We start from the raw sequence: 12,614 nt of genomic DNA on the forward strand, positions 1-12,614 counted from the left end.
CAATCAGGAAAGTATGGAATGATAAAAATACTGGATTAGGCATCAGAAGACATATCTCTGTCACTTTACTTTTAGACCTTTGTACAATTACTTGAGCTTTCTATGGCTTTATATTTAAGTAAAGAAATAATCCCATCCCTGCCTGTATCATATAGCTAATAAGAAAAAATGCTTTGAAATATGTGAATTGTCATATAAGCATTGAATTCTGATAGCACTTTGTACCTTTTGTATGGAAACTTACTATTTCTTGTGAAGTAGTGACAAATACTACAAACTTCTGAAAAGTTGGTACTGCAGTGTAACCCTTTTTCTTCTACATTTTCTATTATTGTGCATGTCATTTTAATAGATTCTGAGTAAAGACTGATGAAAGAATAGCAATTCTACCTGATATTCAGTCTTCATACCTATTCTTGATTCACTAATTACAAATGTTTTATGCACTTATTTTTTTTTTTTTAATCTCCAATTTAGGTGATGTCTTTCCAGTGCAAATGAATCCAATAACCCAATCTCAGTTTATACCTTTGGGTGAAGTTCTTTGCTGTGCTATATCTGATATGAATGCCGCTCAGATTGTAGTAACACAGGAATCACTGTTGGAGCATTTGATGAAACATTATCCAGGTAGAGTAACAAATTTTTCTCTATTAGTTCATTGCATGTATTTGGTTTCTATTTATAAATCATCTTAAACGCAAACTGGGCAATATCTGATTTTTCAAATCTATTATAGAGCCTTATATTAGAGCCCTGCCAGGAAATGGCCTGCATCAACAAATTTGATAAGGGAATTTCTTTTTCTTTCCAATGAATTTTTTCAGAAACACGCTGATGGCAATAAATAAACCAGACTCTGTAGAAAGGAGTGCAAAAGAAAGGTTCGTCTTCTCCCCCCACCTCCTACTCTTTCACTACCACTTCCCAGAGGTGATAACTTCTATTGCAACTATAAACTACTGTTTATAAAGAACTATATACAGTAGTTTATAGTTTCTTATGTATATTTTCATAAATTGTACTTGAGTATATGTATCCTTTTTAGTATAACAGATTGGATCATTCTACACATTCCCTCTGTACATTTTTTAACTTAAAAACATATTTTGAAGATTTTGCTATATCAGTATATATTGATCTATGTCACTCTTTCCATAACTGTATGATATCCCAATGTGTGAATGTTGGAGACTATTTTTTTTATTTTTCTCATTGTAAAATGAGTATGCTTATTGTAGAAAAATCCAGGAAGTATAGAAAAGTAACCAGTTAAGGTATCGCCACCCAAAGGAAACCAATGTCAACATATTGATGTACTTTCTTCCAGTGTTATACAAACATTTTGAATATTATTTTCACAATGTAAATATAATTTTGAACGCTGCTATTTGGAAAAGGGAATTTCTTTTAAAATTATAGTTACCTTCCTAGTTTGGAAAACCACCATAATCCTGATGTTAGGTGGTTTGCCCTCACCCAAGCAGAGACTGGTTTTCATTTTCTCTTTCAGTTCCTATTAAGATTTATAAACTATGATATTGGTTTTCAAAAACTCCCATGTTTGCTCTCAAGAATGCTTTCCTTAGGCAAAATTTAAATTTATGATGGGGTTGTATAACTTAGTGTTTGTATTTGAGTGAAATCAGATTCTTTTCCTCTACTTAACTATTGGCCTAGCCATATGTTTTTGTAGACCAAGTTATATTCCTATTATTCAAATAACTTATGATCATTGTTAATGTTTTGGCATTTTAATTACATATATTGTGTTGTCCAACTAGCGCTGGGTTCATCAAGTGTGGTCATTTCTGAATTACTAATTTCACTCAGTAAAATATTGCTGTAAAATGCTTGTTTGTTTTAGGCATCGCAGTTCCATCTCAAGATATTCTCTATACCACTCTGGGAACTCTGATTAAAGAAAGGAAGATTTATCACACTGGAGAAGGGTACTTCATAGTTACCCCTCAGACATACTTCATCACAAATACAACCCCCCAAGAAAATAAGAGAGGTCCATCCCATGAAAAGCATGCGATGCCAACTTGCATCACATATCTGGTGAGCGTGGAGAGCTGTGCGGAGTTAGCCAAAGAAAATGCCGTCCCCATTTCCCATTGTCGGTCTTGCCGGTGTTTCCCTGATATGTGCTCTCAGGATCTAAAGGAACCACCAGCTGCTGCAGAAATGACTAGAAAAGGCCAAAAAGGTCTTGGGGAATCCAAATCTTTGGTACAGAATCAAGCAGTTTCAGTGTCTGAGGAGAATCACATCTGTGAGAGCACCAAACCTTTACCATACACAAAAGACAGAGACAAAGGCAGGAAGTTTGGCTTTAGTCTGTTCTGGCGTAGTATGTCCAGAAAGGAGAAGTCCAGAACAGAGCACAGCAGTTTCTCTGCCCAGTTCCCCCCAGAAGAGTGGCCTGTCCGAGATGAAGATAACTTGGACAATATCCCTCGAGACATTGAACATGAGATAATCAAACGAATTAATCCCATTCTGACTGTTGACAACTTAATCAAACATACTGTTCTCATGCAAAAATACGAAGAACAGAAAAAATATAATAGCCAGGGCACTTCCACTGATATGCTGACAGTCAGGCATAAATATCCTTCCAAAGAGGGAGTTAAGAAAAGGCAGGGCCAGTCTGCAAAGCCTCGAAGGCGGGGCCATTCTCACAGGGATAGGCACAGAGCGAGGAGTGAGGGGAGTGATCCTCCCCCAGGCAGCGTTAGACTGGAGAAACACCTCAAGCTCCCGGCTACGCAGCCCATTCCCAGAATTAAAAGCCCAAATAAAGCCGTAGTTCAGAAACTACTTGTTGAGAATCCATCAGAGCTGGGCTCCCATTTGATTTACAAAAAAAGAATCAATAATCCTTTCCAGGGTTTGTCTCACCGTGGGAGCCCAATAACCAAAGGGCACAACATCCAGAAGACCAGTGGTCTGAAACCCAGTCAGATTGGACCAAAAGGAAAGCCTTTCCAAAGGTCAAGGTCTTTGGATTCCTCACGAATGTTTGAGAGGGAAGCCAAGCAGCCATGTGCTGAACAATGTAATGATCAACTGAGAGCAGAATCCATTTATATGACTGACTCTACCATTAAACCTATCAGTGATGGCTTTAGAGATCACCTCTTAAATTACTCTCAATGTAGTGTTTTGCAGAATGATAGTAAAAGCTGTTCCTTTAGGGAAAGCATGTTGACATATGAGGTATATGGCAGAGAAAACGAAGCAATCCCTAAAGTCTTGAAGAAAAGTTATTCTCACTTCGACACATCAGGGGAGGCAAAAGAAACACAGCACGTCCTTCCATCAACGGTTTCCTCCTCTTTTGACCAAGCATCCTCTGCTTGTAGATTGGTTGATAAAACAATACACCAGTTCCAAAATCTTGGTCTTTTGGATTATCCAGTGGGTGCGAACCATTTGAGACAACCTGAGAGACAAGACAGAGACTCAGAGGAAAAACTAACGGCATTTGTCCAGGAAGCAGAGACTGTAAATCTAGAAAATGAAGTGCTTTCTGATGATGACCAAGCATTGTATCAACATAAAATGGAAGATGATGATGGCGCCTGCAGTTCATTATATCTAGATGAGGATGACTTTTCTGAGAACGATGATTTATGTCAAATGCTGCCTAGTCACATTCAGTATTCCTTGACAGGGGGAAGCAAGTGGAATCATTTAGGAAAACAAAAGGTGACTGAGAGATCTCTGACTGAATACAACAGTAAAGCACATAGATTTGAGCCTCAGGTGCTTAAGGGAAATGAATGTTACGAACCCTCTGGGTTGCCCACGAACCCAGGCGAACACCAAAACCCTAATGTCTCTGTTGAAAGCTATGGCCTCATTTCAGGGACCCGGTCCGGTTTTAACTATGAAGAGGAACCCACTATTGCTAAATGTGTACAGGCCTCAGCACCTACTGATGGAAATATATTTGATTACTACAGCACAAGAGAAGCCATTTCTGAGATTGAAACTCCGTATGACTCTGTTGGTGACACAGGAAAGGAACCAGCTAGCTGGAGTCAGAGTGCTCAGAATCAGGAAATGAGAAGACAGTTCACACAAAAGTTAGAACTTTTCAACCCTTCACATATGCCAGTGTTGGCCCAGGATATCCAACATGAGCACAATCATTTGGAAGGAGCAGAAAATAGCATGGCAGGAGATAGTGGGATAGATTCTCCACGGTAAGTGCACACAAAAGTATTTCATTAGCTACTATCCCACTGGAATTATAAAGGGCATATTGAGTTACCTAGTGGGAGACTCCTGAATAAACTTTTTATAATGATACAATTCTGCCAGCCTTTACTGAATAGATCGTATAAAGTTACAATGAAATCTCTTATAGGAGAGAGTTCGTTTTTAGTGTGAGCCAAAATGGGACTGTTCTACTACTACTAAATCTTAAATTATTTCTAAAAATAAACTAAGCACTTCCTGAATGTTAGGGGAGGGTTGGAAGTTTTCACTTATATTCCTGGTTCTACACAGGTCACAGGTTGAGAAAGAGATGTGGCTACTTTCCATTAATATTTTCCAGTCCAATTTGTTTAAATAACATGATTCGGATTGTAAAAGTAGTATGGACATAATAGAACATTTGAGAAGTACTGAAAAGTATTTCTAAAAAATACCTATAATCACCCTATCATGTAGATATTTTATAAAACCCTTTTATATTTGGTATAGTAATACTTCAGTCTGAACATATTGATCTGAACATATTTTGTCTATTGGACTTATACTGCACATACTATTTTGCATGTTATTTTTTTCAATTAATAATATATGCTCCCATGTTATTAGTTTTCTAAAAAGTCATTTAAAATTTGGCATATTCGATTTTTTATTATATGAAATTATGTACCTCTTTTTGAAAAAGTAAAGTAATATAGACTTTTACTTTTTATATGTAAAAAGTAAAACTGGAAGTCTCCATTCCCAAACCTTTCCATTCCCATTCCATAGAGGTGACCTAAACATTGTTAACAGTTTGGTTTATGTTCAGATTTTCTTCTGTGCATTTATAAATATGATTATTTTTTAAAAACAAATCATATAGAGCTGGGCTGTTTTTTTTTCCACCTAACTTATCATGGATATCCAGCAATCAATACATATAGACCCAACTCATTCTTTTTAATGGCTGCTTAGTATTCCATTATGTGGACCCCATTATTTATATAATCGTTATTTTCCTTCCTTTGACATTTAGATTATTCCCATTTTTTTGCTATACTCAATCTGCAGTGAATGTTTTTATATATAAATATTTGCAGACATTTCTGATAGGTCATAACTTAGTAGAGACTGTGAGTCTGGAAAATAAAGTCCTTTCTGATGATGACTGCATTTTTAAAACATCTTCTTTATTGAGAAACAGATCTTTTCTGCTTGAAACAGTAGTGTGATTCATATTAAGTCTTAAAAGTATCAAAACATGTTGTCTCCAAAGTAAACAATGGTGATGTAAACCAACAAGCCACGGGTTCCCTTTCTCTCTGGCAAAAGCAAAACAGAAACAAAAACAAATCCCAAACAGATAAGGGAAATTACTCCTTGACATGCAATGGAGAATTTAAATTTGTGAAATAATGCCTTAAAAGTTGCTTATGATTTTCTTGACTTGTAACTATAACCATTAAAGACATACAGAGGAAAAAGGAGGGAAGATAGCATTTGAACATCAACTATGTGCCATATTGTTATAAGGATTCGTGGAATACAGATGAACAAGATGTTGTTGCTACCTTAAGCTTACAATTTAATTTACCCTGTTTCCCCGAAAATAAAACCTAGCCGGACCATCAGTTCTAATGCGTCTTTTGGAGCAAAAATTAATATAAGACCCAGTCTTATATTGTATTGTATTATATTATATTGTATTATACTAGACCCGGTCTTATATTGTAGTAAAATAAGACGCAGTATTATATTATATTATAATATGTTATATTATATAAAACCCGGTCTTGTAATGTAGTAAAATAAGACCGGGTCTTATATTAATTTTTGCTCCAAAAGATGCATTAGAGCTGATGGTCCGGCTAGGTCTTATTTTCGGGGAAACAGGATAGTTGAGGAGACCAGCAAACAATAAACAGATTGAACGCAGGAACAAAGCATAAAGTCTTCATAACTGCCAAAGAGATGTGGAATTAGAGTGATGGGCTGTGTGGGGGAAAACTTATTCGAGGACACATTTTTGAGACATATCCTAATGAAACAGATATGTGATGGAGAGAAGGTAAAGTGGAAAAAGGGTAACGTCAAAAGCAAAATGCCCAAATAGTAACGTGACTTGGCTAAAGCAAGGCAGATGTGTTAGATAAGGGACTAACAGCTTACAGCTCTTAAGAAAGGAACATTGTCAATATGAAAAATATTGTAGTTGGCTTTTCCCTTCCAAATGACTTCTCAAAGAAGAAAGGAATTACACTAGATATTGGTCACTTCAGTTGTACAGAAGAGTTTTTCAGGGACTTAGTATTTCTGACTAGAACATATTTTATATTGGATCTGAGAACAGGTGTTCAGAAAATATGAACTTTTTGGAAAGCAGCTGTCAAAATAATTGATGCTATTGTGAAGCATTTAAAATGTAAAGAGCACTTTAGATTTTTAAAGGTTAATTTATTTGATCAGTGTACCTTAGTGTTAGTAAATGTTATACTGCTTCAAAGAAACAAAGAAAGGTGTAATACCTTGATTAGAAATCTAGGCCCGATCAAATACATGGTGATGGAAAGAGAACTGACTCTGGGTGGTGAACACACAATGGGATTTATAGATGATGTAATACAAAATTGTACACCTGAAATCTATGTAATTTTACTAACAATTGTCACCCCAATAAATTAAAAAAAAAGAAAAAAGAAAAAAAAAAAATCCAGGCCCCTTTTGAAGGTAATAATTCTGTTATTTTTAATATATTTAGGACACAGAGCATGGCATCCAATAATTCAGTCATTCTGGATGGACTTAAAAGAAGACAGAATTTTCTGCAGAACTTTGAAGGCACAAAGAACAGTCAAACACTCACATCCAATTCCTTACTACAATTAACTCCAGTCATAAACGTTTAATTCTTATTTTTGTTTTGGAAACTTTAATGTACAGAAGGATCTTTTCACAACTTATAAGAATTCTCTAAAGCCAAACATATAGGCTATTAATCTTTTTACAAATTTTGTTCTAGTTCCTGGCTTTTTTCCTTTTTTGACATTTTAAAGCTCTTTTCAAGCTTATATTACTATGAATTTATTGGGAATATATAGATTGTTTGCAATAAAAAAATGGAGTCCTTGGTCCTCTTCCAATTGAATGTAATTAACTCAAATTTTCAGATATTCATTAGCCTTCTCAAATACATAGGATGCTCACTGACTACCCAACAGTGAATTTCTCTGCTCACACTGAGTTCTCATGATAAGTGGATCTCACCAGATTTCGACGCAAAAATCCAGAAAATAGTGTTTAGGGTTGCATAGATACTTTGTTTACAGCTAAATTCTTTTATCGTTATCGGAGAGAATTGATATAGATATGTTGGATGCTTTACAGCAAGAATTCCTTCCATCCAATCATTGCTGCCAAGGATCTCTGCGACCAGCTTGAACATGAACTAATGGCATTACATTGTGACTGACTGGCAATGTCCAAATACCTGTGGTAGTAGGCATCTGGCTCTGCTGTTTCTCTGGTTCCTCCCCACATTTGAGGCTCTCTCTATAGCATGGCATTGAGAAGTCGGGATAGTCTCAGATAGCACGGAAATAGAAGGGAAGCAGAATGGTTGGAAATGGCTTATGTGTAAAGGGGAGATTCTGAATTAGAGATTTAGAGAAGAGAAACCATTTGATCCATTTCCACTCATGATAAGACCTATGTATAGTTTTGCCAGAAATTTTTCTGGCTGGCCTTTCCAGACCAAACAGTGGAATGGTCAGTTCTCTTGGGTTTGGGGAGCATGGAACAGTCAAGACAGGTTTCAGGTAGGTGCTAATGCTGACTTATGGTTGAGGGGATGTTTCTTGTAAGGTATCTAAGGATTGTCAAGGCCTTAGATCTCAAGGATGATCGAATAAGTGGAGAGTGCCTCTTCCCAGCTCTCGTCGTCCTGATGAGAGTGAAGGCCAGATGAAGCTCAGCACTGTGGAGAGCTGCCGCCAGCCCCTGTGGGAGTGCGGAGGACAGGAGATCAGACAGGTTGCTCTGTTTTGCAGTAGTTGGACCACTCAGTTTTCAGTGGCCCTGACCAACATATCATTCCGAGAAGATTATAGTTATGGTCACAAGGACATTTGAAACTCTGGGCAAAATACCAAGAAAGGTAATCTGGGTAGAAACACCTTGTGGTGAAGGCATTGTTTTAGGGGGTCTTATAGCTGCGAAGTAGCACCAGTGAATGGAAGTTAGAGAGATTTCAGCTTAGTATGAAGAACATCCTATTCGTCAAATCTATCTGTAGATGAAATAGGCAGCTTTGCAAATGAATGAATTTCCTATTATTTAGAGCATTCAAGCAAAGGCTTGGTGATCCGTTGACTGGTATGTTGCAGAGGTATTTCCGGTACTTAGCTTAATAGGATGGCTGAACTAGGTGATTTTGAAGATTCCTTCCGACAGTAAGGTTTTGTGCTTATGAGATTTGGCGAGGATCCTGTGAAATATTGGACTCATGCAAGATTCCTGAATATTGCTTCCAGTTCTCCATTTCTGCACCTATCCCTGCCAATCCTTGGAAAAAGGAGCACCAACAACTCTTCTTCTATCTTCGGACCTGGACAAGTTTCTGGGCAGAAAGAGAAATCCAAAGTCTTGTGCTAGCCACATCTAGGGACCAATGAAAGCCATCTAACTGTCACTGGATGCATTATGATCCTCTCTAAATGTATTAAATGGAGCCTATTATGAAACCAATAAACTTCCTTTCTACTAAACACAACATATGGCAACAGATATTAAAGATGGGTATATGTGCTATTGTTCTTTGGGAGATTATTCTTTAAAATAAGTGACTTGCATTTCCAAAATTAATGTTTGTGTGTGAAAACTTTAGTTCTTGGTTTCTCTTCAACATTGCAGTCTATCCTCTAATGAGAAAACTTCTCTTGAGGCAGCATGATGACCTGAGCTTAGGAGAAAGACAAGTTTGAATCCCAATTCCAATCCTTGGTAGCTGTGTGGTAGAGCAAGTTGCCAAACTCTGATTAAGTTTTCTCATCTGTAACAGGAAGATAATAATGATATCTACCTTGCAGATTGTTGTAAGCTTTGAGGATAATCTATCAAAAGTGCCCAATGCAGCAGGTACCTAGTATTGTTATAAATATATGTGCATTTTTCCATATTCATAAAACTTGACTGATAGGTAAACACTATACAAGTCCCCTGTTTTTGCCAGGTTGTCTGGTGTTCCTCCATTTAGAGATTCAATCCTTTAGGTAAAAATTAAAGTACCTTAAATCAAAATCGAGATATGCCTGGGGAGGTATTATGCCTTTGGCTAACAAGTTTTCAGTTAACATTTTAATGCTATCGATAGGAATAAAATATGTAAAGCATGGGCTTATTGTAGATATTCATACAATGTGAGATCCCTGTTCACCCTGTGTTAGCTGGGATCACAGCTCCTAGGAATCCTCAGAGAGGAGGTAGCTTCTGCAAGCTATTTTCCATATTTCAAAAATCCTAATAGAAGTTATATATTTCCTTTGTCCTAACTCATTGCTAACTAAAACATTGTTTCTTTGCCAGTGGCTGAAATTACACCAGCTCAGTAATGCAACACTATCACAAGCTGGTATGACATTATAAAACTGCATTCGTATCTTATTTATAGATCAGAAGAATGATTATCAATCAACTATTACTAAATGCAATTTAGCAAAACGTTTCAAAATGTCACTTCCATGAGATGAAAATGTAAAGAGCTGTGGTAGTGAAAAGACTGGGAACCACTACTTTTTGAGATCCCATCCTACAGCTACCTGAGAAGGCTCTTAGGAAATGGGGAAGACAGACTAGTAGTATCTAAAGAAAGTGAGCAAGAGAGACATGACAGTCATGAAACAAGAATGGGAGTATCAAAAAGAAACTAACAGATCACTTTGCTGCTCTCTACAAATCCTCCCATTTGGAAGCTTAGAAGTGAGTTTCCTCTATCAGTAGCAGCTTCCATTTCTTGGGTAATGGTGCCCTCTTTTGGGATGACGGCTACTACTCGATTCAAAACATCTATAAAGTAATGACTAAAGAAACAGTGAGACCTCTCTCCAAAGATTAAACAATTTGAAAAGCTTTTCAACTAGTTTGAATTAGGAGCTAAATACATACATAAGTATGCATGTGCTAAATATGTTCAAGGCTTTCTCCTTTCCAATGCTCTCAAACCCTGTCAAAACCTCGAGCTAAAGGTAGAAATGTAAGCATCATCTCTGTAGTACTGTTACATTATCTGATCCTCCCAAATTCTCTGCACTATCAGAAGGGGAAGTATTTTTGTCTCCACATTATTAACAGGTTGTAGAGTTGGCTAAGGTCATATGGCTAGCAATGGCAGAAACATCCCTTCTGTTCCTGTTTCATTTTTTCCCCTTACTTCTTGGTACTCAACATTCATTTTCTGACTCTAATGTCTCTTGTTCAATTTAAAACTGCCCCTTTAAACTATTTCAATGTCATACCTTTTTAAAATGATGGCTCAATTCCTCATCACATAAGAGTGACACGCAGGTGCAAAATGATGACTCTCTTCTACTTTCTAACTATGGAGTAAATATTAAAATGTAGCCCTGTAGGTTTGAGAATGATCAGAGAGGCAAATTTATAAATAGTCATTTTTAAAAGTATCTTGAGGTCGTAAAATTTAATGGCAAGGGAAATATTTATAGAACTTTGGAACAGAGCAACAGATGAGATTCCCCAACTCATAAATTTTAAGGAAGAAATTTTATCAGTGACTTAAGATATTTAGAAAATAAACATGTTCTAATAAGATGATATTTTGAGTTACTTGTACATTTTAGTTATGCTACCCCTTCATGCTCCCCCTCAAAATTTCATCATCAGATACAAATCTCTTGAGATTTATACAGGGAACAAATATGAAAAAAAAAAAAATTCTCCATTCCCTCATCCCCATTCCCATGTTTTCTAGTTAATACCCATTGAGAACACATACATAACAGTCAATTTTTTTTTTCCAGCTAAGCCATAGCTTGGTCAAATTACTTATGAGTGGGTTTAATTTGCAAAGTAATATTTGCCCTTTCCACCTAATACAGACAGCAGCCAGAGATTTGATTCAATGAATTTGGGATTTGAAAGGCAAAGTTTGTAATGTCCTAAATCACAGGTCATTCTGAAAAACACTAATATAAGTTAGTTTCTTGTATAGGGGGTATTTTACAGACATGCTGTATGATCTCTGACATAATGAATGCCAAAAAGAGCATCTCGAGGAGTTAAAAACGTTGCTCTTCAACCACAACATACTAACATCTGTTTCTATTATCCCAATTTTATGTTTGACATTCTTAACCACATCTACTCCGTGTTCCCATGCACATTATACCCTGTGTAGGGCTACAAACTTTATGATGGTAGAATTTGGATTGACAAAATGATTTAGAAAAAAGCAAAGATCTAGAGATGCATAGCTATTATAATCTAGGGAGAGATGCATTTCCTCACTCCTTTTGTTCACCGTATTGGAATCCGTAAGGTAACATTTACATAACCATACAGCCCTTGACTTCAGGCCAAGCCATTATTATACAGACGGCTTGTGGCAATCGGTTTTAACATTTGTGGTTTCAGCTATTCAGGACCAATCCCCAAACTCCAAGACATGTGTCAATTCGTAATTTTGCTAAGAACACGCATTTGATGATCAGGTTACAAGGCTGGTGTGCTAGACACTGACAAGTGGTTTGTGGAGTGAAACCACATCTCAATTTGGTTTCTTGTTCTCCAAGAGTAGCTGGATTGATAAAATGAAGGGATAAAGAAATGGCTCTGAAAAGACAGCCAACCAGCTACCACAGGTGGCATAAGGTATAGGCTAAGGAATTAACCCTTTGTATTGTTAAAAGGTTTCCTGTTTTGTATAAAGTTGTAACTCGGGCAGTTAATCGCCATCAGTAAAACAAAGTCCTTTTATTCACTGCGAATACATAATGTGTCGAAGATATTTCCGCTTGTTTTCTGTTTCTCCAGGTTTTTCTTACTTATTATTCTGTTTCATGGGAGCAGTCTTCCCCAAAACGCTTGCAGAACTCAAAGCTTTCAGGTTGGTATCGCAGAGAAGGTACTGATCTGGGATTCAGGAGATGAGTGCTCTAGTCCTGACCGTGCGATTGTGACTTCAGTTTCCTCTCTGTCAAATGGAGAATGTGGGAAGGACCTAAAATGAACCAACTGCATGACTAAAACCTAAGACCTGAGGGGCGAATGGCCTGTCCTGCCTTTCACTTCAAGCCCACCCAGCCCGCTCCCACCAACACCGCAGCTCTGGCCTGGCGCGCAGCCGTTAGACGTTAACGCCTCACCCCGCAATGGGCGGGGCCGAGGCCTGC

General features: G+C 37.2%; 1 protein-coding gene across 2 annotated transcripts in view; it reads left to right on the plus strand.

The window, feature by feature from the left end:
* STOX1 (storkhead box 1) overlaps nucleotides 1-8,984 on the plus strand; it is a 57,062-nt gene extending 48,078 nt beyond the window's left edge. For both annotated transcript variants that reach the window (XM_033131332.1, XM_033131333.1), the window contains exons 2-4: nucleotides 478-630; nucleotides 1,868-4,217; nucleotides 6,971-8,984. In XM_033131332.1, the coding sequence (XP_032987223.1) occupies nucleotides 478-630; nucleotides 1,868-4,217; nucleotides 6,971-7,118 (2,651 nt within the window). In that variant the 3' untranslated portion in view covers nucleotides 7,119-8,984. The remainder of the gene's footprint in view (nucleotides 1-477; nucleotides 631-1,867; nucleotides 4,218-6,970) is intronic.
* Nucleotides 8,985-12,614: the final 3,630 nt, after the last annotated feature.

This window comes from Rhinolophus ferrumequinum, chromosome 16 (assembly GCF_004115265.2).
Source record: "Rhinolophus ferrumequinum isolate MPI-CBG mRhiFer1 chromosome 16, mRhiFer1_v1.p, whole genome shotgun sequence".
Classification (NCBI taxonomy): Eukaryota; Metazoa; Chordata; class Mammalia; order Chiroptera; family Rhinolophidae; genus Rhinolophus; species Rhinolophus ferrumequinum.